Source organism: Adiantum capillus-veneris, chromosome 14 (assembly GCF_014529385.1).
Source record: "Adiantum capillus-veneris isolate H3 chromosome 14, ASM1452938v2, whole genome shotgun sequence".
Classification (NCBI taxonomy): Eukaryota; Viridiplantae; Streptophyta; class Polypodiopsida; order Polypodiales; family Pteridaceae; genus Adiantum; species Adiantum capillus-veneris.
Window position 1 is genome coordinate 43213503 of NC_140944.1, and position 26839 is coordinate 43240341.

Consider the following 26839-nt stretch of genomic DNA (forward strand, 5'->3'; position numbering starts at 1 on the left):
CCTTGCTAATGCTCCATGGCCTTCAAGCTTGCTCAATTTCTCACGCTGCCCTAGTTGGCTCTCAATTCACTTCCTGTGAGCTCTAAATGGTGGGCTCCAATGTTTGCTTTGGCAAAGTGTGTGTGTGTGTGTGTGTGTGTGTGTGTGTGTGTGTGTTCACACACAACCTCTCCTTCCAATTCCAATTGCTTTGCTTCCAAGCTCACAGATGTGCTCAGCAGACTGGCGCGCGCGCCCCCACCCCCGCCCCCCACCCCCATTCTTTGCACACTACCTTCAATTTCTTGCTATAATTTTCTGTCTGATTTAACTACACCTTAGTAGCGCTACCACACTGTTGAAAATTCTCCTTTCGACTGCTTGGATTTTTTATTGTTGTATGGTGTGTATGTGCGTGACCTTTAGTAGCGCTACCACACTGTTGAAAATTCTCCTTTCGACTGCTTGGATTTTTGGTTGTTGTGTTGGGTGTGTGTGTGTGTGTGTGTGTGTGTGTGTACACACACGTCCATGCTCCTTGCCGCAGTTGTGTAAGAAGCTCACTCAGAGCTTCCTATCATTGGCTACTCTGTCCTGGTTTTGCAAAGCTTCCTCGCACCTTCCGCGTGGGCAACCCTCCCGTGCAAGAGATCGAATCTTGAGAGTTCTCATTGGCATCTTTGCATAAATGGAGCACTCGAGGTCTACAGATGTTGGAGGCTTTACCACCGATCCGGTTCCATGTCTGATCCAGATTTGTTGCCGCCAAGCTCAAGCTGCCATGTCGCACGCGTGTCTAGTCGTGGTGGTAGGTCTGATACCAATTGAAGAGTGTCCTGGTGCAAAATGTGTGCATTTGTTGATGGTTCCATCAGCACTAGCCTTCACCTTTTCAAGATCAACCTCTATACCATTCTGCAAGACTATATGACCCAACAAATGAGCTCAAGGTTGAGTCAACTTACACTTCTTGGGATTTAATTGACCACCTTCCTCATCATCCACCTTGGGGGTTTCTCAAATACATCAAAGAAGAGCGAATGCAGAGAGAGAGTGAGAGAAATCTCGCGTTCCCTCTGTTGTCGGCTCAACAATCGCGTATGAGTGCATGCACAGAGAGGGGGAAGCAAGCCGCCCACCGCCCTGGGAGAAGTCCACAGAGAGTTCAAGAGAGAGGGACATTTCGAGAGAGCCCACACTGCTTTGAATACCTTGAGACACGTAGCTCCTCTCACTTGTTCCTTTTTCCCTCATTACTTTGTTAGCGTAGTGGGCAATTTCAAATCCCTGGCTTGTCGTTAGCCCACATGGCTCCTCTGTAAAAACAAAAACCCAGCACTGAATAGCTCTAAAAAAAACTACGCTGTCAAAAGCTACCAAGTAAATAAAATAAAAAAAGCATTCTGCGTTGCTCTCAGGAGCAATTTGATCTTCTCCACAAGTAGTTCGCAGGTTCCCACAAGTAGCTCTACTGAAGAAATTGTTATGGCAACAGAAAGTGCTTGAGTAGCTTCCTGTCCAGAATGTCGCCTCTTGAAATGCATTGAGTGCGGAATATGCACAACAAGAACATGGCTGCTGAAAGAAGATGCCATGCATGAGACTTTCTTGGTCAATATGTATGCCAAATGTGGTGTGTTTGAGAGAGCACAAAAAGCAGTTTTCTATCCGGAATGTCGCCCCTTGGAATGCACTAATTACGGGATGTGCGCAACAAGAGAAGGGCAAGAAAGCTCTAGGTTGTTTTTAGCGGATGCAAAGCAAGTATATCTCTTCGAATTTATTCACTGCATGTGCCTTTGCGCAAGTGCTTGTAGACGGCTGGCGCATCACCATGTGGGAACGTGTTCTTAGAAGATGGGCAGTGAATCACTTAGTAATTACTAGAGTAATTACTATGGTAAACCCGAAGCATATAAATAGGGCCCATTACTTTGATATCGGGGGGCAATTGTTATCACTTGTATTAGCGCTTTGAGCTATAATTGCACTTGAGCATCAGTGGCAGTATTCTCGGCTACACTTTCTTTCTTTGTAATCATATTCACTGTAATCTCAATCATGATATATATATATTCCAGTGATACTGACTTCTCGACAGTCTTCTGAATCTGAATCTGAATCTGAACTTTATTCCAGTCTTTAAGTCTGATTCTCATTTCAGTATTCATATTTCAATCTAGTCACTGATTTCTGTCTAGTCTGCTGTCTGAACTCTTCCTACTCTAAGTAGCTGAAATTCTTCAACACTGGAATTAGCTGTCTCAAGAGATCATCTCCAATTCCATTTTGGCGATCACGGTGGCTAGAGCTGAAGCTTGTTGACTGAAAGACTCTTCTCCCAGTTGAAGTTTTCAGCAAATGGCACCAAAATCCAATCGTGGCCGGAAATCTACCAATCGTGTGGACCCCATTCCTGAGGAGTCAGGAAGAGATTCTGACCCCAAGCAAGAGAAAATGACTGACACTGAGGCTCAGGAGGAGCATAGTCAGGCTGATGAGGTGCAGGACTCACAACACTCCAGTCATTCTCGACGCAGATAGGCAGAACGAGAAGCACGAAAGGCAAAGAGTTCCAAGAGTTCTCAGTCTCGCCAGAAAGATGAGCATATCAAAGGTAGAAAGGGAAGTCACCGAACTTCTAGCAGACAAAACAGAGAGGATACTGATACTGAGACAGAGACAGAGATTGACTGGGATGCTGACACTGACAATTCCAAGAAGGTTTCCAAGCGTCAGTCTGAAGCCAAGAAGAGAACTGGCGGGATCAGTAGTAATCAAAATGATTGCACCGCTTCCCTGAAGATTTCCTTTCCCATGTTCAAAGGAGGGAAAAAGGATGATCCTAATGTTCACATACAAGCTTTTGAGCAATATGCTGAACTAAAAAACATTGATGAAGATGACTAGGGGGAATACTTTCCACAAACCTTGAAGGAAGCAGCAAGGAATTGGTATTACCATTACCCTGCATGCCAACTGAGATCATATAATAACTGAGATCATATAATAAATTACTTAAGGCCTTCAGGTTGGAATATTCTGACAATCGAGGGGATGAGGATATTCTCTGTGAATTGGATCAGATCAAACAGAGGAATTTGTCAGTCCGCAGCTATGTCCAAAAGATCAAAGAACTGACCAGACAGTTACAAGAACCGCCGTCTGAGAAGAGATTAAGGGCATGGTTTCTGAATGGGTTCAGAAGCAAGAAGCTGAGAGAACAAGAAGTACCAACCCCTACAAAGAAATTCACCGACCTGGTCCAGCGAGCATTAAAACTAGAACAGCAGGCTAAGAAAGAAAAGAGCCACAAGAAGCGAAGGACCAATAGCAGTAGTTCGTCTACTGAAGCAACCGATTCTAATGAAACATCTAGCAGCTCCGATAATCGGAAAGGAAAAATCAAAGAAAGGATCATAGACCAAGAGAATTGAAGAAATGGCTAGGCAAATTGCAGAGATTAGCCACACAAGACAGCCGGTCCGGAAGATGGAGACTTGGTGTTCAAGATGTAAATCCAAGGACCACATCTCCATGGAATGCCCACAATGTACCTACTGCAAGGCCTTTGGTCACCTATGGAATAATTGTGGCATCCGAATTCATCATTTTAAGAAAGGAAAGGATCTATGAGTGGTTGCCTACACTGAACCAGTGAAGGCAGAGCCAATCAAAGTAGCCCAAGAAGAAAGACCAGGTACCAGTGGTACTGGTCAAGGACGAGGCAGATACCAACTAGGAATGGGCAGAGGAAGAGGAAGAGGCAACTTCCAGACCAGAAGCATGAATTGCTACACCTGTGGGAAGTATGGTCATTTTGCAGCCCAATGTCCAGATGCACCGGTAACAACTGCTACTGAGGCTAAGGCACTAGAGCCAGTCCCAGTCAGAGTAGTTACCAGGAGCAAAGGAGTAATCATTGAAGAGATTCCAAACATTTCAGAAGTACCAGCCAACTCTAACAACAGCAAGTGGGCCCAACAAAGGGAAGTTTGGAAGGCCAAGGATAAGGAAAAGGTGGTAGATGAGTGGCAAGAGTAGCGGGAACTAGCAGCTAAAATCACAGAGGATTTAGCTAAGAAGCTGCCAGAGCAGCCAGAAAGTTCCGAGGCTAGAGTCATTCAGAAGATACCAGCCCAATCGACTGATAAAGATCAGTCAGTACCGGCCATGACAGAGACCATGCTGGCTGTGGTACATGGACTAGCTGGTGAGATGGAAGAGGAAGGAAAGAGTAGAAGTACTGCTAAAGAAGAATGGCAGTATGAAAACACTAGCTCTTCAAGCTCTGACAATCAGTCTGACCAGGAGCAAGAGGAAATTCAGGTGAAAATTTGTGATAGAATCGAGAAGCTGATTGTAGAGCTAGAGGATATAAGAAAGACCTTACCTGAGGTGGCCAACTTTATCAGGTAGCGTAGGAAGACTGAGGCAGAGGCCAGAACAGTAGACTTGACGGCTGTCCGGGATGATGAAGTTCCACTTATTCAGGTAGATTACAAGGTCAAGAAGCAGTGGGAACCTCTCTCAAGCGTCATACTGGATGGAGGAGCAGGAGTCAATATAATGGGAGCCCATCTTTAGCAAAAAATGGGTATCACTAACATGAAACCAACACCATTCAAAGTAAGAATGGCAGATCATCGAGTCGTACAAGCGACGGACATGATTGAAAACATGCAGATAAGAGTGGGGAGGAAAAAAATCAAAACTAGTTTCCTAGTTTTGGATGTCCAGGAAGCATATGGAATGCTATTAGGCCGCCCATGGTTAAGAACAGTACATGTTGTTCATGACTATGCCAACCAGACCTTAATCATAGAAGGGGCCAGTGGCAGAATCAAAATCCAGACCAACAACACCAGGAGCTGGAAAAAGGAACTGAGGCCGAAGGAGTTGTGTCAGAAATACCGAGCTAAGAAAATTGAGCGAATGCTAGTGGCAATGAACATCTTTCCTTTGGCAGAAATTGATTTGAATGCAGTCCTAATAAACAAAGAACAAGCTGACAAGCAGAAGAGACAATTCCCTGATCAGTTTACTAAAGTCAATACAGGGGAAAGAACCATTCAGCTAACTGGAAGAATGGAGGAACCAGCGGATACTGGCAAAATAGAAGAATCAGTATGTTCTGAAGAGTATCCACTAAATCACAATAATGATTCAGAGATGAATGGACCTTCTTGGCACTACACTGAAGATTCGACCAAACGAAAAGGAGGAGGGCCAAATTGGTTGCTTCCAGATGATCAAGAAGTGGAGGAGTGGAACCTGGGATCAGAGAAAAATCCCAGAATGATCAAAGTCAACAAGAACCTGAAACCGGCAATGAAGGAAAAGGCAAGGAAAATGTTCCAGAACTATAAAGATGTATTTGCCTGGGAACATACAGATTTGAAGAGAGTAGTTCCTGAAGTCTGTCAGCACCGAATACCACTGAAACCAGAAGCTAGGCCAGTCAGATTGCAAAGATACCGGATGAACCCCAACTATGCAAAGAAGGTCAAGGAGGAGATTGATAATCTTCTCAAAGCTGGGTTCATTACGGAGGTAGCAAGTAGTGATTGGTTATTTCCAATAGTCATCATTCCTAAGAAGAATGGGAAATTAAGGGTTTGTGTCGACTATAGGAAACTAAATGCCCATACCATCAAGGATCCGTTTCCCTTACCTTTTACTGATATGTTGCTTGATGAGATCGTAGGATATGAGATGTATAGCTTCATGGATGGTTATAGCGGCTATAACCAGTTACAGATTTCTCTGGAAGATAGGGCCAAGACCACTTTCATCACTAAGTGGGGAGCATTCATGTATCTGGTGATGCCTTTTGGCCTGTGCAATGCACCAACTACTTTTCAGCGGTGTATGATGGAGATGTTTAATGAATTTCTTCATCGGTTCCTCGCCATTTTCATGGATAACTTCACTGTCTATTCAGCTGAGGAACAACACCTTCTATTCCTAGAGATGGTTTTTAAACGCTGTCAGGAGAAAAGGATTTGCTTGAATCCATTTAAATCAGTATTTCTCGTTTGGAAGGGAAAACTACTGGGACATGTGGTTTCCCGCATTGGAATAGAAATGGCCAATGACAAAATACAATGTGTCCAGCAAGCTAAAGCTCCTAGAACTGCTTCTGAGTTGAGTTCTTTCTTGGGGTATGAATTTTTATAGAAGATTTGTACACAAATTTGCTTCTCAAGCAGTACCACTATATGAGCTTACAAAGAAGATCAGTAAGTTCAATTGGACTGCTGAATGTGAGGAGAGTTTCCAGAATTTGAAAAAAGCCATTACCAGCAAACCAGTCCTCAGGCAGCCGAATTGGGATATTATTTTTTATGTACACGTAGATGCTTCAGGATTGGCAATGGGGGCAATATTAGCTCAGCCAGATGGCAGGACAGACTATCCGGTCTATTTTGCTAGTCGGAGATTCAGTCAGGCTGAACAAGGCTATACGACTACTGAAAGAGAAGCCCTCGGAATGGTTTTTAGCGCTATAAAGTTCAGGCATTACCTATTGGGGAAGTTATTCCATTTTTATGTAAATCATCAAGCTCTTCTGTTTCTGATTAACAAAGTCATTATTCAAGGCAGGCTGATAAGATGGATGATGTTTCTTATAGAATTTGAATTCAGAATTTTCCATAAGCCTGGCCGAAACCACTGTGGAGCTGACTTCCTTTCCAGAAGTACAGAAGGATATTCAGAATCACCTCTGAGAGATGAACCAGTGGATGCTGATTTATTTCAGTTAGAAGTAGAAGAATCAGTGGATCCTGAATGGTATGATATTTATCAATTCCTTTCCCAAGGTGCCTTTCCAGAAGATTGGAAACAGAATCAGAAGAAGGCTCTGATCATAAAAAGCCTGAAATATACCATCATTGGGGGAGTACTTTATCGATTGGGTGTGGATGGTATACTTCGGATGTGTTCCAATGGAGGGAAGAATGCAAGTTATCTCAGAGGCACATAATGGAGAGTCTAGTGGACACTTTTCCAACGAAGTAACCTACAAGAAGATTCGGCAAGCATGTCTGTGGTGGCAAACAATGATTGCTGATGTGAGAAGCTTTTGTAAAACTTGTGATATATGCCAGAGAATGGGCCGACCAATAGCTGCAAACCATTGGGAGTATTCATGAAATGGGGATTGGATTTTATGGGACCTTTTAAGAAGGTGACTCCCAGGAAGAACAAGTACATCGTGATGGCTACTTGTTATGTTACAAAGTGGGTTGAAGCTAAGGCTCTTCCTAAAAACACAGCCAAGTCAACTGCAAGATTTCTGTTTGAGAATATTGTCTGTCGATATGGATGTCCAGTGAAAATTGTGACCGATCAAGGGACACATTTCATCAATGATACTATGGAAATCCTATTGGATATGCTTTCAGTCAAGCATCAGAAATCTACTCCTTACTATCCCAGATGCAATGGATAGGCTGAAAGTAGCAATAAGACAATTAAGACTATTCTCACTAAGGTGGTACAAAAGAAACCAGACCAGTGGGATTTGAAGCTTCAGACTGCTCTCTGGGCTTATAGGACAGCTTATAAGGTAACTACTGGAATGACACCATTCAGAATGGTGTATGGCACTGAAGCTGTGGTTCCTATGGAGTTTATAATCCCCAGTCTGAGAATGGCTGTAAAGTATGGACTAGACTTCAACCATAATCTTAAGAAAAGACTGGATGAACTGATGCAGTTAGATGAACTCAGGCAAAGATCTATATTGGAACAGGAAATTGTTCAACAAAGAAGGAAGCACTGGCATGATCGCCGAATTAAAGTCCAAGAATTCCAGAAAGGAGACTTAGTGCTTCTATATCAATCAAGACTGGGTCCAAAGAAGCCGAATTTGAAGATTGCCTTGGCAGGACCTTTTGAGGTTGATTGGGTCTTCTCCAATGGCACAGTCAGATTAAAAGACTTATCGGGACTGATGTTGCCGGGAGTATATAATGGAGCAAAGATCAAACTTTATTACTCAGAGACCAGAGAAACTGGGTTAGAAGAAGTCACTAAGGAACTGGAGGTTGTTGATCAAGAGATACCAGAGTCAGATATTTTTGGTCTTTTCCATGTGCAACCAGTTCCAGCTTCAGAACCAGTACCTGAAGAATCAGATCAGGCTGATTTAAGAACCAGTACCGGGTGAAAGCATGTTAACCTGTCGCGCTTTTTGTGCTAGTTAGCAGTTTCAAGTTAGCACATCTTCGAAAAGTTGGGCGTCCGGTAAATTTTTTACAAATAATATCAAAATTTGTCGGAGGTTGTACATTTGGATTCCTTGTTTCAAGTGCTTTCTATTGATATATCATATGTCATAGATCTTAGAGATGTAGCTCAAGTTATTGTACTAGTTAACATATGTCAAAATTGTGCTAGTTAGCATTGTCCGGGACATGAAAAAGCATGACAGGTTAACATGCTTTCACCCTACCAATATGGTCCAGCCAGAGTGGGAATAAGTTCAAAACCAGTATGAACACATTTTTCAAATTTTAAGTGGCCAACGGTCAAATGGTATGCCAGTGATAATTATTACAAGGATGGGTTGCAGTCTTGTCCAATGCATGTTTGCCACGTCAGCAACGACGCACACAAGTCTAGGTGCGGCAAGTGGTGGAGCTTTTATGGCGCGAACACGTATAACAGTCAGGAGAGTTATCATTTTTCCTCATAAATCTCCTGCGCGACGTTTTCCTCCTGTCAACCATTCGCCATCGCCAAGCTCCGAGGTTTCTTCACTACAGCCGCAAACTTCAACCTCTGACGAGACAGCTGACTGTCAGACAACCTTACTAGCGACACCAGGCAACGGCTTTAACACAAGTAAGTCCTCTTCGCCTTCGTCTGTTTCATCGTCATCGACCTCACAGTGTATGGGTAGAAGGAAACGTTCAGAGAAGATGCAGGAAACTCTTGAAGAAACCCAGGCTATTGTTGCAAAGGCAAAGGAAAGCCTTCCTGTTTTTCCATACAGTAAAATCCAACGATATGTCTTTACTGATCATGCAATGACTCTGCTACAACTCTGGGATCTGCGAGTTGTATTGCAAGCGACAAGGATTGCTTTTGATGCAGGGATCATCAAGCAAGTTCTTAATTCCTTTGATGCAGAAAACAGCAGTGCTATGATAAGTAATAGGAGGGTGTAAGTGACACCAGAAGCCATTGCATTTGCATTTCGGATGCCCAATGAGCCTAAACCATCGGTGGCAACTACGCAGCAAATAAGTATTGCTCTAAAGGAGGATGAAGCAGCTCGAAAGAAGCGCAAGGCAAGTGCTCAAGGAGTTCCAGTAGCAGGACTGGAAGCCTCCGCTACTTACAGGTTTGTAGCCGAAGCAGTCAGTCTTAAGAATAACCCAACTTATGTGTCAGAAAAATTATTTTCTATGCTGTTGGCCAAGATACTGGATCCACAAGTCCATATCAACCTGTGTCAAATACTCTCGCATAATGTACTTCAACAGACTGCCAAGTTGAAATCTCAAACTGTTTTCAAGGCATGGTATGTCTGGAAATTTCTGTATTGGGCTACTGCTACAGATGTTAATGAGCAGGTAAAGCTGGCTTGGAGTGAGCAGCCTATTTCTGAACCTAAGAAAATTGAACTGTCCTCAAACGACGAGGAAACGGACAGTCAAACAATTTCCAATGACCTGAAAAGGAAAGCTACTACAGAGGAAGCTAGTAGTTCAAAGAAACCAAGAATTACACTGACCAAAAGCAGTGAATTCTTGAAGCAAATCGAAAGCCAAGTAAAGGCAGCGAGCATTGAGACAACTGTACTTGATTAGACAGTTGTCAAACATACAGTTGCTACTAGTGCTACTGGGAAAGATCAGATAAAGCCAGTCACTGAGGCAAAGGTACCAGACCAATCAGGGGACAAAGGCAAGAATCAACTGGATAAGGGGAAAGGTCCAGCTTTCTCAACTATGTCACAAACAGTTCCTGTCATTTCTCAAAACCCTCTGCAACTGGTTAAAAAGGATAAGTTATAGCAAATGCAAACTCAGAAATTGAGAGGGCATCTCTTACTCACCAAAACTGATTATGCATCTCTACCTTATGTGGCTCCTGTGGCAATATATGAACCAATTGATTCTGATCCAACAACGGTCAAAGACAGATGTTCAGTACTGATACAGTCCTCTTGGAATACCATTGTCAACTGTATGGGACAATTGGTGGAGGCTGTTGGATCAGAAGATGAAGTTAAAAAACTTAAAGCTGACTTGGCAGAAGCACAACATCAGATTGCCACACTCCAGAAAGCCCAGGAAGTGCAGAACATACAACACAAGGTATTGGAAGCTCAATCAGAAAGAGCTCAGGAGTTGTTGAACAAAAAGTTAGCTAAAGCTGAGTCTGAAATTATGATCATAAAGAGTCAAAGGAATGAAGCATCGAGAGCTGCCGAGCGAGCTGAAATGGGGCTCAGAACGAAGCGGGCAGAATTTAGAAAGCTGCTATTACACTATACAGCTCTGAAGCGTTCGCTGACGGACAGATACATCTACAATAGCTTGTCTGAAATCTTGAACCCCGCAGGCAATGCTGTTTTTGATTTTGAAAATTCAAAGTCAAGTCTGCAAAGTGATTTACAGGACAAGGTGAGTGAGTTCAACAATGCTTTGATGAACCAAGCCATCATGGATTATATTGAGCAGCAGACATCCCCAGAGGAGGATGAAGAAGAAGAAGAAGATGAAGCTGATAAGGAGGAGGATGATCAAGAAGCCGGGCATACACAGGATGATGATGATGCTCCACCACCATCTCCACCCCCAGGACCTGGTACTGGTGGGACACGGCCAGATGAAGGAGGCCAGTCACAGCCAGACCAACCAGACCAGACTGAGGAACAGCAGGAAAGACAGGAAACAGAACAACAGTCGGTCATCAGCAGACTGAAGAACAGTAGCCCAGTAACACTGGAGATGGGCCAACTAATCAGTCCCATCACAACAGAGAGGCTAAAGGAAAAATGAAGGTTAAGGATGAAGGACCAGTGAATGATCATCAACATTCATTGCAGCTCATTACCTTGAATAAGCAGCTGAGACATCAACAAGACTCCATCACCAGACAGTATCTGGAGGATGATGCTCTATGGACTGATTTAGAAAGGTTCCAAAGATTATATGTGGGAGCCAGGGAAATGGTGGAACATTGGAAATCTGCTGCTTTCCATGATAAAGAAGCCTGCAAACTACCTGCGCATCCCAATACAGTTCAGCTGTTGGAACGAGTTCCAGAATGGATACTCAATGCTGATGAGAAAGTGGTAAACCCGCACTGGCAAAGACAATCTACTGCAGATTGTCACTCTTTAGCTCTAGAACTGGAACTTCTGCTGGGTAACAAACCAACTTACCGCTCGCTGTATGAAGGATGTTAGGGTCCAACTTAGGGATGTTCTGGTACAACTGCAAACTGCCAGAGGTGTTTTGGACCAGAGAGTGAAAGCTATCCCGAAGGACCAGACAACCACTAGCAGAGGACCCCAAAGGCGAATGTCAGTAGGAGCACAGGCAACTGCTCTCCGAACCCTATTCCAGCTAGTAAGAATTACTAGGAAGATGATGCAACAAGAGAACCAGGCAGTTCTGAATTTCCTAGAATTTGTGCCTGATTCTCCAGTTCTCTTGTATGCTGTTCCAGCAAGCGAAACTGAGTTGCCAAGATTTTTTCTATCGCTGTATCCTCAACATCAAGAACCAGTTGATCGACTCACATATTTCAAAATAACTGATGAGCTTAGGGATTGGTATGAGCGATCAACTGTGGAATGGAAGACTTGGCAGACATTGCTCAATGATGCTCTTCAAATCAATGACATCCAGGCAATGAAGGAAGAGCTACACAGGATTCAGCTATGTATGGGCCAGTGGAAGATTCAGGTCAGAGGATTGACTAAGATTACTAATCAGCTACTACAGCTCACGGTCGAATCTTCCAAACTGCCTAAGAAAGACATTGCAGCAAAGCCGGGTTTGGCACCGCAGTACAGGGAGATGGCTGAGATTCTTTTCGAAGCTCGCGTCAAAACCAATCAGCCTCTTCCCGAAGGATGGATCCATATTGCTTCGCATTGTCATAAACTGGCCATAACCAGATTGAGCAAGGGCAGGTGTACACTCTATGATCCTGACACCAAAACATATCATTCTCTCACACCTTATGAGGTAGAGATGACCACAGACCGGAGGGATTAGCTTGAGCAGGAGGCCATTTACCGACTGATTCAGAAGGAGAATGCTGATGCTGGGACTTCTCAGGCACCAACACGGTCAAAGAGCAAGGGCAAAAGGAAGACGGTCCAATGGAAGGATACTGGGTAGTTCTATCTCAGAATTCAGGGGCAACTTTTCTTCTCAGCAGAGGCACGGAGAGATGACAGCTCCACCTTGGCCTTTTGAGCTGCCTCTCGAAAAGATAGTGCTCTTTTCTAGAGCTCTGCATCCTTCACCATCTTCTCAATGTCAGACTCTGACAATCCACCAGAAGATGGATTGTCAGCATCAAAACCAGATGATGGATTTTTCAATTCCACATCAGAACCAGACAATGGATTTTTCAGAAATTTTGGAATCTTACCAAAATTCAAGAAAGAAGGGAAGGATGTAGACGACTGGCGCGTCACCATGTGGGAACGTGTTCTTAGAAGATGGGCAGTGAATCACTTAGTAATTACTACGGTAAACCCGAAGCATATAAATAAGGCCCATTACTTTGATATCGGGGGGCAATTGTTATCACTTGTATTAGCGCTTTGAGCTATAATTGCACTTGAGCATCAGTGGCAGTATTCTCGGCTACACTTTCTTTCTCTGTAATCATATTCATTGTAATCTCAATCATGATATATATATATATTCCAGTGATACTGACTTCTCGACAGTCTTCTGAATCTGAATCTGAACTTTATTCCAGTCTTTAAGTCTGATTCTCATTTCAGTATTCATATTTCAGTCTAGTCACTGATTTCTGTCTAGTCTGCTATCTGAACTCTTCCTTCTCTAAGTAGCTGAAATTCTTCAACACTGGAATTAGCTGTCTCAAGAGATGAGCTCCAATTCCAGTGCTCGAGGAGCTTTGTGTCCTGAGTGTGGACTCTTGGAATGCACTGATCGAATGATTTGCTCCACAAAAGCAGGGCCAACAAGCTCTATTCTGTTTTTATCAAATGCAAAGCGAGGGCCTCTCTCTAGATGCAATCATATATGCATGCATGAAGGCATGTCCAGAATGTTGCCTCTTGAAATGCATTGATTACGGGATGTGCCCAACAAGAACATGGCTATTGATATAAGATGCCATGCTTGGGACTGTCTTGGACGATATGTATGCCAAATGTGGTGTGCTTGAGAGAGCCCAAAAAGTGCTAGAGCAGTTTTCAGTCCGGACTGTCACTCCTTAGAATGCACTGATTGCGGGATGTGCGCAACAAGAGCAGGGCAAGAAAGCTCTAGGTTGTTTTTTGCGGATGCAAAGCAAGTATATCTCTCAGAATTTAGTCAAGGCATGTGGCTCTACGCAAGTGTTTGAGGAGCTTCATGTCCTGAGTGTGTACTCTTGGAATGCGCTGATCGAATGATTTGCTCCACAAGGGCAGGGCCAGCAAGCTCTGTTCTGTTTTTAGTAGATGCGAAGCGAGGGCCTCTCTCCATATGCAATCATGTATGCATGCATGAAGGCATGTCCAGAATGTTGCCTCTTGAAATGCCCATTGATTACGGGATGTACACAACAAGAACATGGCTGCTGAAAGAAGATGCCATGCTTGGGACTGTCTTGGTCAATATGTATACCAAATATGGTGTGCTTGAGAGAGCACAAAAAGTGCTAGAGAAGTTTTCTGTCCAGAATATCGCCCCTTGGAATGCACTAATTGCCAACAAGAGCAGGGCAAGAAATCTCTAGGTTGTTTTCAGCGGATGCAAAGCAAGTATATCTCTCCAAATTCAGTCACCTATACTTTCGTCTTGAAGGCATGTGGCTCTATGCAAGTGCTCGAGGAGCTTCATGTCATGAGTGTGGACTCTTGGAATGCGTTGATTGCATGATTTGCTCCACAAGAGCAGGGCGAGAAAGCTCTATTTTGTTTTTAGCATATGCGAAGCAAGGGCCTCTCTCCAGATGCAATCATGTATGCATGCATGAAGCCATGTAGCTCTACACAAGCTTGTATTGGCACAAACATTCACAATTATATTGTTAGTGAGAGGCTGTTGGATGCAAAGAGAGGGCCTCACAAAACGTGCCTGAGGAGCTTCCTATCTCAATGGCACGCAGGGTCTCTCCAGATGCAATCACCTATGCCTATGCAGGCATCTCGAAGGCATGCTGGACAATAGATGCAATCGTAGGCAGGCAGGGTCTCTCTCCCGAATGCCATCTCTTGGAGTGCATTGATTGCGGGATACACGCAATAGGAGCAGGGCCAGAAAGCTCTCGGTTATTTTCAACTGATGCAAAGAGGGGGCCTCTCTCCAGATGCAATCACATACGCATGCATCTTGAAGGCATGTGGTTGTACGCAAGATGTCGATATGGGATTGAAATTCTCTTTAATAGTGGTTGTTGCAAAAAATTTCCGTACTTGGCAATGCCTTGGTCGATATGTATGGCAAATGTGGTGTGGGATGTTGTCTCTTGGAACATTATGACTGCAGCATATGCCCGACATGGGTCGCGCCGGAAGCTGTCCGCTGTTGATATGGGCTTGAAAATTCACTCTCATATTGTTAGTCAAGGGCTGTTGCAAGACATTATCGTGCTTGGCAATGCCTTGGTCGATACGTATGCTAAATGTGGTGCACTTCAGAAAGCACAAAGCATGCCTGAGGAGCTTCATGTTCGGAAAGTAGCTCTATTGAAGAAGCTGTTATGGGCACAGAAAGTGCTTGAGCAGCTTCCTCTCCGGAATGTCGCCTCTTGAAATGCATTGATCGCGGAATGTGCACAACAAGAACATGGCTGTTGAAAGAAGATGCCACGCATGGGACTGTCTTGGTCAATATGTATGCCAAATGTGGTGTGTTTGAGAGAGCACAAAAAGTGCTAGAGCAGTTTTCTATCCGGAAAGTTGCCCCTTGGAATGCACTGATTGCAAGATGTGCGCAACAAGAGCAGGGCAAGAAAGCTGTAGGTTGTTTTTAGTAGATGCAAAGCAAAGTATATCTCTCCGAATTCATTCACCGCATGTGGCCCTTGCGCAAGTGCTCGAGGAGCTTTGTGTCCTAAGTGTCGACTCTTAGAATGTGCTGATTGCATGATTTTCTCCACAAGGGCAGGGCCAGCAAGCTCTATTATGTTTTCAGCAGATGTGAAGCGAGGGCGTCTCTCTAGATGCAATCACATACACATGCATGAAGGTATGTAGCTCCACGCAACAAGCTGATATGGGCACAAGAGGTGCTCGAGGAGCTTTGTGTCCTGAGTGTGGACTCTTAGAATGTGCTGATTGCATGATTTGCTCCACAAGGGCAGGGCCAGCAAGCTCTATTCTGTTTTCAGCAGATGTGAAGCGAGGGCCTCTCTCCAAATGCAATCACGTACACATGCATGAAGGGATGTAGCTCCACGCAAGAAGCTGATATGGGCACAAGAGGTGCTCGAGGAGCTTTGTGTCCTGAGTATGGACTCTTAGAATGTGTTGATTGCATGATTTGCTCCACAAGGGTAGGGCCAGCAAGCTCTATTCCGTTTTCAGCAGATGTGAAGCGAGGGCCTCTCTCCAGATGCAATCACGTACACATGCATGAAGGCATGTAGCTCCACGCAAGAAGCTGATATGGGCACAAGAGGCGCTTGAGGAGCCTCCTGTCCAAAATGTTGCCTCTTGAAATGGATTGATTACAGATTGTGCAGAATAGGAAAATGGCTATTGAAATAAAATGCCATGCTTGGGACTGTCTTAGTTGATATGTACGCCAAATGTGGTGTGCTTGAGAGAGCACAAAAAAGCTAGAGCAATTTTCTGTCCGAAATGTCGCCCCTTGGAATGCACTGATTGCGGGATGTGCGCAACAAGAGCAGGGCAAGAAATATCTAGGTTGTTTTTAGCGGATGCAAAGCAAGTATATCTCTTCAAATTTAGTCAAGGCATGTGGCTCTATGCAAGTGTTCGAGGAGCTTCATGTCTTGAGTGTGGACTGTTGGAATGCGTTGATCAAATGATTTGCTCCATAAGGACAGGGTCAGCAAGCTCTATTCTGTTTTTAGCAGATGCGAAGCGAGCCTCTCTCTAGATGCAATCATGTATGCATGCATGAAGGCATGTCCAGAATGTTGCTCTTGAAATGCATTGATTACGAGATGTGCCCAACAAGAAGATGGCTGTTGAAATAAGATGCCATGCTTGGGACTGTCTTGGTCGATATGTATGCCAAATGTGGTGTGCTTGAGACAGCCCAAAAAGTGCTAGAGCAGTTTTCAGTCCAGACTGTCGCCCCTTGTATTGCACTGATTGCGGGATATGCGCAATAAGAGCAGGGCAAGAAAGCTCTAGGTTGTTTTTTGCGGATGCAAAGCAAGTATATCTCTCCAAATTTAGTCAAGGCATGTGGCTCTATGAAAGTGTTCGAGGAGCTTCATGTCCTGAGTGTGTACTCTTGGAATGTGCTGATCGAATGATTTGCTCCACAAGGGCAGGGCCAACAAGCTCTATTCTGTTTTTAGTAGATGCAAAGCGATGACCTCTCTGCAGATGCAATCATTTAATCATGTATGAAGGCATGTCCGGAATGTTGCCTCTTGAAATGCCCATTGATTACGGGATGTACACACCAAGAACATGGCTGCTGATAGAAGATGCCATGCTTGGGACTGTCTTGGTCAATATGTATGCCAAATATGGTGTGCTTGAGAGAGCACAAAAAGTGCTAGAGAAGTTTTCTGTCCAGAATATCGCCCCTTGGAATGCACTGATTGCGGGATGTGCGCAACAAGAGTAGGGCAAGAAAGCTCTAGGTTGTTTTCAATGGATGCAAAGCAAGTATATCTCTCCAAATTCAGTCACCTATACTTTCGTCTTGAAGGCATGTGGCTCTACGCAAGTGCTCGAGGAGCTTCATGTCATGAGTGTGGACTCTTGGAATGAGTTGATTGCATGACTTTCTCCACAAGGGCAAGGCGAGAAAGCTCTATTTTGTTTTTAGCAGATGCGAAGCAAGGGCCTCTCTCCAGATGCAATCATGTATGCATGCATGAAGCCATGTAGCTCTACACAACCATGTATTGGCACAAAAATTCACAATTATATTGTTAGTGAGAGGCTGTTGGATGCAAAGAGAGGGCCTCACAAAACGTGCCTGAGGAGCTTCCTATCTCAATGGCAAGCAGGGTCTCTCCAGATGCAATCACCTACGCCTATGCAGGCATCTCGAAGGAATGCGGGACAACAGATGCAATCGCAGGCAGGGTCTCTCTCCCGAATGCCGTCTCTTGGAGTGCATTGATTGCGGGATACACGCAATAGGAGCAGGGCTAGAAAGCTCTCGGTTGTTTTCAGCAGATGCACAAAGGGGGCCTCTCTCCAGATGCAATCACACACGCATGCATCTTGAAGGCATGTGGCTGTACGCAAGATGTTGATATGGGCTTGAAAATTCTCTTTAATAGTGGCTGTTGCAAAAAATTGTCGTGCTTGGCAATGCCTTGGTCGATATGTGTGGCAAATGTGGTGCGGAAAGTTGTCTCTTGGAACATTATGACTGCAGCATATGCCCGACATGGGTCGCGCCGGAAGCTGTCCGCTGTTGATATGGGCTTGAAAATTCACTCTCATATTGTTAGTCAAGGGCTGTTGCAAGACATTGTCGTGCTTGGCAATGCCTTGGTCGATACGTATGCTAAATGTGGTGCATTTCAGAAAGCACAAAGCGTGCCTAAGGACCTTCATGTCCGGAAAGTAGCTCTATTGAAGAAGCTGTTATGGGCACAAAAAGTGCTTGAGTAGCTTCCTGTCCGGAATGTCGCCTCTTGAAATGCATTGATCCCGGAATGTGCACAACAAGAACATGGTTGTTGAAAGAAGATGCCATGCATGGGACTATCTTGGTCAATATGTATGCCAAATGTGGTGTGTTTGACAGAGCACAAAAAGTGCTAGAGCAGTTTTCTATCCGGAATGTCGCCCCTTGGAATGCAGTGATTGCGGGATGTGCGCAACAAGAGCACGGCAAGAAAGCTATAGGTTGTTTTTAGCGGATGCAAAGCAAATTATATCTCTTCGAATTCATTCACCGCATGTGGCTTTGCGCAAGTGCTCGAGGAGCTTTGTGTCTTGAGTGTGGACTCTTAGAATATGCTGATTGCATGATTTGCTCCACAAGGGCAGGGCCAGCAAGCTCTATTCTGTTTCCAGCAGATTTGAAGTGAGGGCCTCTCCCCAGATGCAATCACATACACATGCATGAAGGCATGTAGCTCCATGCAAGAAGCTGATATGGGCACAAGAGGTGCTTGAGGAGCATCCTGTCCAAAATGTCGCCTCTTGAAATGGATTGATTACAGGTTGTGTAGAATAGGAACATGGCTATTGAAAGAAAATGCCATGCTTGGGACTGTCTTAGTTGATATGTACGCCAAATGTGGTGTGCTTGAGAGAGCACAAAAAAAGCTAGAGCAGTTTTCTGTCCGGAATGTCGCCCCTAGAAATGCACTGATTGTGGGATGTGCGCAACAAGAGCAGGGCAAGAAATCTCTAGGTTGTTTTTAGCGGATACAAAGCAAGTATATCTCTCCAAATTTAGTCAAGGCATGTGGCTCTATGCAAGTGTTCGAGGAGCTTCATGTCTTGAGTGTGGACTCTTGGAATGCGCTGATCGAATGATTTGCTCCACAAGGACAGGGCCAACAAGCTCTATTCTGTTTTTAGCAGATGCGAAGCAAGGGCCTCTCTCTAGATGCAATCATGTATGCATGCATGAAGGCATATCCAAAATGTTGCTTCTTGAAATGCATTGATTACGGGATGTGCCCAACAAGAAGATGGTTGTTGAAATAAGATGCCATGCTTGTGACTGTCTTGGTCGATATGTATGCGAAATGTGGTGTGCTTGAGAGAGCACAAAAAGTGCTACAATTTTTTGTCCAGACTGTTGCCCCTTGGAACGCATTGATTGCGAGATGTGCGCAACAAGAGCAAGGCAAGAAAGCTGTAGGTTGTTTTTAGTGGATGCAAAGCAAGTCTATCTCTCCAAAGTTAGTCAAGGCATGTGGCTCTACACAAGTGTTCGAGGAGGTTCATGTCCTAAGTGTGGACTCTTGAAATGCTCCGATCGAATGATTTGCTCCACAAGGGCAAGGCCAACAACCTCTATTCTGTTTTTAGTAGATGCGAAGCGAGGGCCTCTCTCCAGATGCAATATGTATGCATGCATGAAGGCATGTCCGGAATGTTGCCTCTTAAAATGCCCATTGATTTCGGGATGTACACAACAAGAACATGGCTGTTGAAAGAAATGCCATGCTTGGGACTGTCTTGGTCAATAAGTGTGCCAAATATGGTGTGCTTGAGAGAGCACAAAAAGTGCTAGAGAAGTTTTCTGTCCAGAATGTCGCCCCTTGGAATGCACAGATTGCGGGATGTGCGCAACAAGAGCAGGGCAAGAAAGCTCTAGTTTGTTTTCAACGGATGCAAAGCAAGTATATCTCTCCAAATTCAATCACCTATACTTTGCTCTTGAAGGCATGTGGCTCTACGCAAGTGCTCGAGGAGCTTCATGTCATGAGTGGACTCTTGGAATGCGTTGTTTGCATGATTTGCTCCACAAGGGTGGGGCCAAAAAGCTCTATTTTGTTTTTAGCAGATGCGAAGCAAGGGCCTCTCTCCAGATGCAATCATGTATGCATGCATGAAGCCATGCAGCTCTGCACAAGCTTGTATTGGCACAATAATTCACAATTATTTTGCTAGTGAGGCTGTTGGATGCAAAGAGAGGGCCTCACAAAACGTGCCTGAGGAGCTTCTTGTCTCAATGGCAGACAAGGTCTCTCCAGATGCAATCACCTATGCCTATACAAGCATCTCGAAGGCATGTGGGACAACAAATGCAATTGCAGACAGGGTCTCTTTCCCAAATGTTGTCTCTTGGAGCGCATTGATTACGGGATACACACAACAAGAGCAGGCCCAAAAAGGCCTCTTTTGTTTTCAACAGATGTAGAGAGGGGACCTCTCTCCAAATGCAATCACACACATATGCATCTTGAAGGCATGTGGCAAGAAGGGTCTCTATCGAGATGCAATCAACTACGCTTACACAAGAATCTAGAAGGCATGCAAGTCAACAGATGCAATCACGTACGCAACCATAGATATCATAATTCCCGATATGATCGCTACGTTTGTTGGGGATACAATTTCATGCTTGGTGGTGGTTTGATTGATATGTATACAAAATGTGGTGTCCTCACAATAGCACAAAACTTCTTGAAGGGTATCCTTCCTAGGGTGTCGTCTTTTGTAGCGAGTTAAGTGCAAGAGATGCCCAACATCATTGATGCAAAGAAGTCCATTGGCGATGGACATTCAATCCTACGATGAGTAAGCATTATCGTTTTTTGATTTTTGACACTAAGAACGCAATTAATGAACGCATTGAAAATTGCACGCTGTCGTAAGAATGGCACATTCTTTTGTATTATAAAAATTTGAGAAGATTGTGCAAACTCTCCCATGTAAGGAGATTTGCATGTTTTCTTTGTTTTGAAACATAAAAATGAAACAACAAACAATAACATTAACATTTTGTATAATCATGAACATTGAGCTTGACATTACATTTAACACTCCTTGTGGTTTTTGGCGAGGTATTTCTCTGAAGTATTACGTTCAATAATCAATTTTTGTGGAGGTACACCATTGAACCACGAAGATTGGTATCCCAAACGCTCTCAAATAAAAAAATCTAACACTCTTTCATGAAATCTCTCTTCTCTCTCTCTCTATCTCTATCTCTGTTTCCAATGTTTTGTTCGATGTCAATTCGATGGAACATAGCTAACGAAGCACTCTAGTTTGCCACTTCCATTCAGTGCTCAAAAAAAACATTTTTCCAAAAACTTGACAAACCTACATATTTGAAACAACAAAGGTAAATTGACAAAATTTGAAGGTTGTAACATTGAATTACACTAATTTTTTTCAAAATTTTGTAGGTTTTATCCCCTTCAAATATAAAATTTAGAGGTAAATTTTAAAATTTGTAGGTGGGATTACACTAAAGCTAGGTTTCTTTCGAGCGCTGCTACCATTTCAACTTTCGAGCATCATCGATAGATTCTACCTTTTACTACTTTTGTAGAATCGTCCACATATTTACCACATACTGTTTCTTGTTGTGTAATTTTTGATATCCTCCCTTACCCTCTCCTCGTCTAAAGTCCACGTCAGCCCTCCACCACCATCGCCTTTGCCCTCACCGTCGACCGCGCGCGCGCGAGAGCGAGAGAGAGAGAGAGAGAGAGAGAGAGAGAGAGGTCTGCCTGCTTTACCTTAAATAGCGTGCACGTTGGCAACTTGGCCCCCCTCGTGAATTCCCAAAGCCACATGCATTCCATCAGCTACTAGAGCCATGTATGGCTTTTTTCCGCCCTTAGTCCAACTCCTGTGTCCAGTTGAGTTTTCAGGGTACCACCCAACCAAGATCCCCTGTTTGGATTTTAGATAGCAATGGCTTCCTTGTTGACATCATACCTCCCGGTGTACTTACATTGATCTCCTGAACCCTGCAGTGCAAACAAGAGGCATCACTGCCAAGACTGCGAAAGACAGTAACATCATAGACAAAATGGAAATAAAGAGATACAACTGATTGTAGCTGATGCTCGACTGCACTAGGCTGACACACAGCTGGGGCATTGGGGGCCTATCGCCTTTATAGCAGTCCAAGTAAAAGAGCAAGAACTTAAGGCTATCTAGTTGAACCGATAAGGAAATTGCCTAACAGCAAACTAGCTACCCAGGGTTCTTGTAGAGACCCTCTTTTACGCCTCTTCTTTGGGACCCTTGTTGTACAGCCGATGCTGCTACCAGCTCATGTGGCGATGACTCGACAGCAGACCGACGTGTTGCATCTCCCCACACTTGCACCTTTAACAAGGATACAAAAGGAGTCATTCTACTTGTTTTATCCCTGACATCAGAGTAGTAAATGCATTGACATTTAGTCACTACCTGCCACAAGAAACAGTAGAGCCATACCAGCCTGGCTGAATGCACTGTCTCTGAGTAAGAACCCTCGAGTATAGGCTAAGCTTATTGTACACAACCAAGCAGCATTCCCATTAAACTGAAAGATTAACTTGTAGACTTGCCCAATACACTGGTCAATAACTCAAGAGGTTAGAGATATGTGTAAAAAACTGCCATGATAGCAGTTTTAACTGACGCATTTTGATGACAAAGCGCTATAGATACAACGCCTAGACATGCTAATCGAACCCGCTGATCTTATAGGACTCGTGTGAATTGCCTGCTCAAATGGAACTCCCGCATCTCGAAGTCAGGAAAGTGATCTGCTACTATTTTGATGAGTGCAAGAGCTCTAACAAGCACTCACTGTATACATTAGTGATTTCGTAAGTACACAAGGAAGAATTGATAGCCATCTTTCACTGAAGAGCAGCTTGATGATGAGCTTCAAGCCCTCGGCCTTGCTATACAAAATGCTCAGTTGGGTAATCGTGTTGGTAGCCATTATAGTCGTAATACAGCCGCTCTCCTTTGTGTATGTCACGAATGGCAATCAGCAGAGCATGGGCCTTGCCATTGATATTGAACCTCACACTCTTAAGGTTCTGTTTCTTCCTTCCTTCTCTGCAACAAAAGACGATTACTTCTGTATGAGGTAAGGTTGTGCATATAAACCAGTCAGATGTATACTTCTTCGACATAACAAATATGCACATCGCGATTCGCAAGTACCTGGTGTGATTATTGATACCAGATACAAATCGAGCTATGTTGCCCCGCTTGTCGGGGCAAATAACCAGGTCATTGCTACTCGACTCAGTAAAAAGCAAGCCCATAATGCTATCTCCATCATCATTTTCTCGCTTGCTCATGTAGTCTACATCCCCCGTATACTCTGCTACGATAGTCAAGTCCTTGATCAAACCATCAGCTTCCACTACAAAACTGCAAGTAAGACATAACAACAATGGTGATTAGATCCTCAATGCTCAAGTATATTTATTATATGACATACAACACCATTCCCGGCCCATGGTCTATGCTGACTGTCTGCTTGGTATTGTGGCACCGTGGAATAGAGCTTAATATAAAGTTGAAAAGATTCTATTGTGCCTTTGCCAGGTCCTATTGTTGAAGGCAAACTATTGTTTCACCAATACCATCCCAGTAGTTGGAAGTGGCATTCAGAAAAATTCAAAAGGTACGTACCCTTCGTGAGAATCAAAGGTGACCATCAAAGGAGGGCAAGCACCTCCTCTAGACATCTCCTTGCATTGATCATATGAAGCTTTGTCCTCTTTGCTCATGACCTGCATGAAGCACACACATTTAAGAAGGCGGTGGTTAAGCTTCCATGAAAAACTTAAGGCACAGAGCTACACCCATTTTTCACCTGCATCCCCCCTTTCTCCAAGCTGGCATCATTTGCAGACCTTGGAGCCAAGCCAGGCATATAAGTAAGCACATCGCTGTACTCCACCCCAGAATTTGTCATGGCAGTTGCTAGAGAAGCCATCTGCTTCAATCTCTGTGATGGGTCTTTTGACGGAGTGAAAGCGAGCAGCCTTCTGCTTTTCTTCTTTAAAAAAATGCCGGAATTTGTTTTCCTACGTTTTCTCGCACCTGTGCAAATTGTTTGCATCATTGGTTGTCATGCATGGAGCATATAAGTTGCACAAAGGCAAGAGGATGATGATGGGATAAGCCGTACCTTCAGCAAGATCAAAAGGACGCTGTATCCTGAAGAAATCAATTATCTTGGTTTGTACAAGGGGAAAATCTGATAAGACCACATAAGGCATCAATCGGAGAAATATTGGTTGAACCAAGCGAAAAAGACGGAAAAACCAGACAATAAAGAAACAATGCCTCACACACACACACACACACACACACACACACACACACACACACACACACACAATGTGAACCTACGCACATGAAAACCTCTATTACTGTTGGAAACGGGTTGCCAGCAACAGGAAACTGATGCATAATGCACAGAAAACCCCAAAAACGAGATATTTGCAAAGCCATCGCAGACACAAAACAAGTTTACACACACAGGGAAACAAGGAGAGGAGGAAGTTTAGCATGAGTGATTCAAACCTGTGATGGATCCACGATGTGAGGAGGAGCAAAGGGGACAAAGCCAGGACCCAGAGGGAATGCGAAAGACGATGGGACGGAGGCACGTCGAATGAAAGCCACGGTCACAGCCATCGCAAAGAAGAAGCTGGTTTTCCCGATCACCAAGCTTACAGAGCTGGCAGGCGATGTCTCCATTGTCCGTTTGGGTTTTTTCCTTGCAAGTTAACTGCAATGAGAACCCAATTCCGGGATCAGCAGCCAACACGCGCTTGCTGCTCCTGCTACTTCTGCGAGCCATACGTAGGTTGAAGCAAGCTCCACAACCAGCTTGGCTTCGCACAAGGTGTTGTCAACACCCGTGGGTACTTCTCGGGACAATTTTGGCGGGATAGAGGTTTTCGCGCCTTCTTGCATTGCATGGGTCGCACCTAACATAACCCAATTTATTGAAAATTCTCATTAATGGGAATCTTCTTACGATCCGGGGCACCCTTAGCCGGGCCTTAAATTTGGAGGCCATTTTGGGTGTCATTGACATTTTGGGCATCAAATGAAGGCTAAAATGGTCCACAAAAGCTTCCCCGTGAAACTTTCTTACTAGGGACAAGGTGTCATTAGACTCCCAAGTGTAAGGAATAAGGTGTCACTTATACATATACATATATATATATATATATATATGTGTGTGTGTGTGTGTATATATAGTGTTGTAACTTGTGTATTCTTATTATGTCAAGGTTAGATACTTCAAAATACTATGCAATTTTGAATATGAGCTCTCTCATGTTTCAAATGTTTATTATGAATGCATGTATGTGTAGAGGTGTCACTTGTTCTATTGTAGTGACATAGTATCGTACAATGTTAAGCGTCATTTGACCTGCACAACTCAAAAATCGATTGACGCCCAACTTTTATAGGCTGAGTGTAATTTGAAGCTCGATAAATGTAGACCAGGAGTCGTATATATTTAACCAAAATCTAAGGGAGGGAGTCAACTTTAAGGCCTGCCCTTAGCTAAATGTAGCATGTCCGCGGTGAGTCACATCATGGGGCATATAAGATGCAGCTTGCTTTGAATATTCCAACATTAATTAGTTGCCATACATATCACTCATCATTAGTGCCCTTGACATATGTGTGCAACAAGACTTGAAGACTAGAGATTGCATACCCCTAGTCCCAACCTTTCTACATAAAGAAAACTATTATCTCCCGCTTCATATTGTTTGGATGTCAAATGGGTGCACATGGACATGGTGGTGGTTGCATGATCTACTATTACGATTAAGATACGGATAGTTGTTGTTGTTGTTGATCATTGGTGGCCAAAGTTGACATGACACTACTGCTAAAACAAGCCACAAAATTTTCTTTGGGCAACGGGGCTGAGCTTTTTGTACACCCTATCATTGGTGATAGGGGTGTTACAGACAAAAAATAGTTAAAACGAGCTTCAAAAAAAGGGACTAGAGTACCTAGTAGGTAGGTGCCTTGACTGCCCCTGCTTGCCATCACTTAATCTCGACATTCTTTCCACAGCATAAGGACCATAGAAAAAACGCAGAGAAAACAACCTCATGTGGTCTATTGGAAGAAATACGCCCCATTTTTTTAAAAAAATTGGCCATTAACATCCCACTATAGTGTAAGTTGTCATTGTGCCTTGGGCGTGATCTTGAAAATCAATGCTAACAATTGATTGGTTTCCACTCATCATTAAATTTCATGATGACACCGAAAGTTGGTTCTAGTAACCACTCATCATTAAAATTCAGCGGCTTAGTTGTTGCCAATGTACTCATTTCTTGGCCATCATTTGTGAGAGGCCACTTTAGATGGATGCTACACTTGAACTAGATTTTAAACAGAGAAACAATGTGAGAATTCTCTATTATATGAATATTTTAAATAGTTTTATGTTTATGTAAAAACAGCTTCCAAATAAGTAGCAATAACAAGCACACATTTTTTTTTTTTGGTCGGGCACTGCTAGGGAGATAGATTATAATCTTTGGGCCATGTTGTGGGTAGAACTTGCTTTTGCAATTAGAGAGCAGGTTTTATGAGCTCAAAGTGTTTGTTCTCAAACAACATGTTGAAATCTTATGGGGCACAATCACATTGCACCTCTATAGCTGATTGGGGAAGATCTAATTATAGAAGCTATGCACAATAGTGATGGTGAGCTTCTATACATTCTAGATCATGCAAAATACCAATTCTTCAAAGTTGTGAATATGTAAATAACCACACTCTTTGTTGCAGACTCAGAGCAAAGTAGCCCAATAATATTGAAGGGTGGAGAAGAGCAACTACAAAACGTTATTCAGTTAATACAAAACATGCCAACACAAAGCAACCTCTTCATAGCCATCTGTCAAGCCACAATAATTCTTAAGGTGAATGAGATTCCATTTCATTATGATGGATATGTTGCATTTGAGTTATCCCCTTCTTGTCGCGCAGTAGGAATGGTTGGAATGGAGCAAAGGCATGACAGTCACATGTGGACAGAGTACATTACATGTA

The 26839-nt window shown here is 43.7% G+C and overlaps 2 protein-coding genes across 2 annotated transcripts; both read right to left on the reverse strand.

Moving 5' to 3' along the window:
- Positions 1-20798: 20798 nt before the first annotated feature.
- Positions 20799-22393, reverse strand: LOC147442283 (uncharacterized). Its single transcript, XM_086529354.1, has 4 exons — positions 22388-22393; positions 22199-22273; positions 21984-22114; positions 20799-21750 (listed from the first exon to the last, which is right to left on the reverse strand). The coding sequence occupies exons 1-4, from the start codon at positions 22391-22393 to the stop codon at positions 21648-21650; spliced, it is 315 nt and encodes a 104-aa protein (XP_086385480.1). The 3' UTR covers positions 20799-21647.
- Positions 22000-24703, reverse strand: LOC147442284 (putative Histone-lysine N-methyltransferase ATXR5). The gene is made up of 6 exons (XM_086529630.1): positions 24326-24703; positions 23928-23996; positions 23610-23839; positions 23426-23526; positions 22949-23161; positions 22000-22840 (listed from the first exon to the last, which is right to left on the reverse strand). Exons 1-6 carry the CDS (start codon positions 24603-24605, stop codon positions 22681-22683), a joined length of 1053 nt encoding a protein of 350 aa, XP_086385756.1. The 5' UTR covers positions 24606-24703; the 3' UTR covers positions 22000-22680.
- Positions 24704-26839: the final 2136 nt, after the last annotated feature.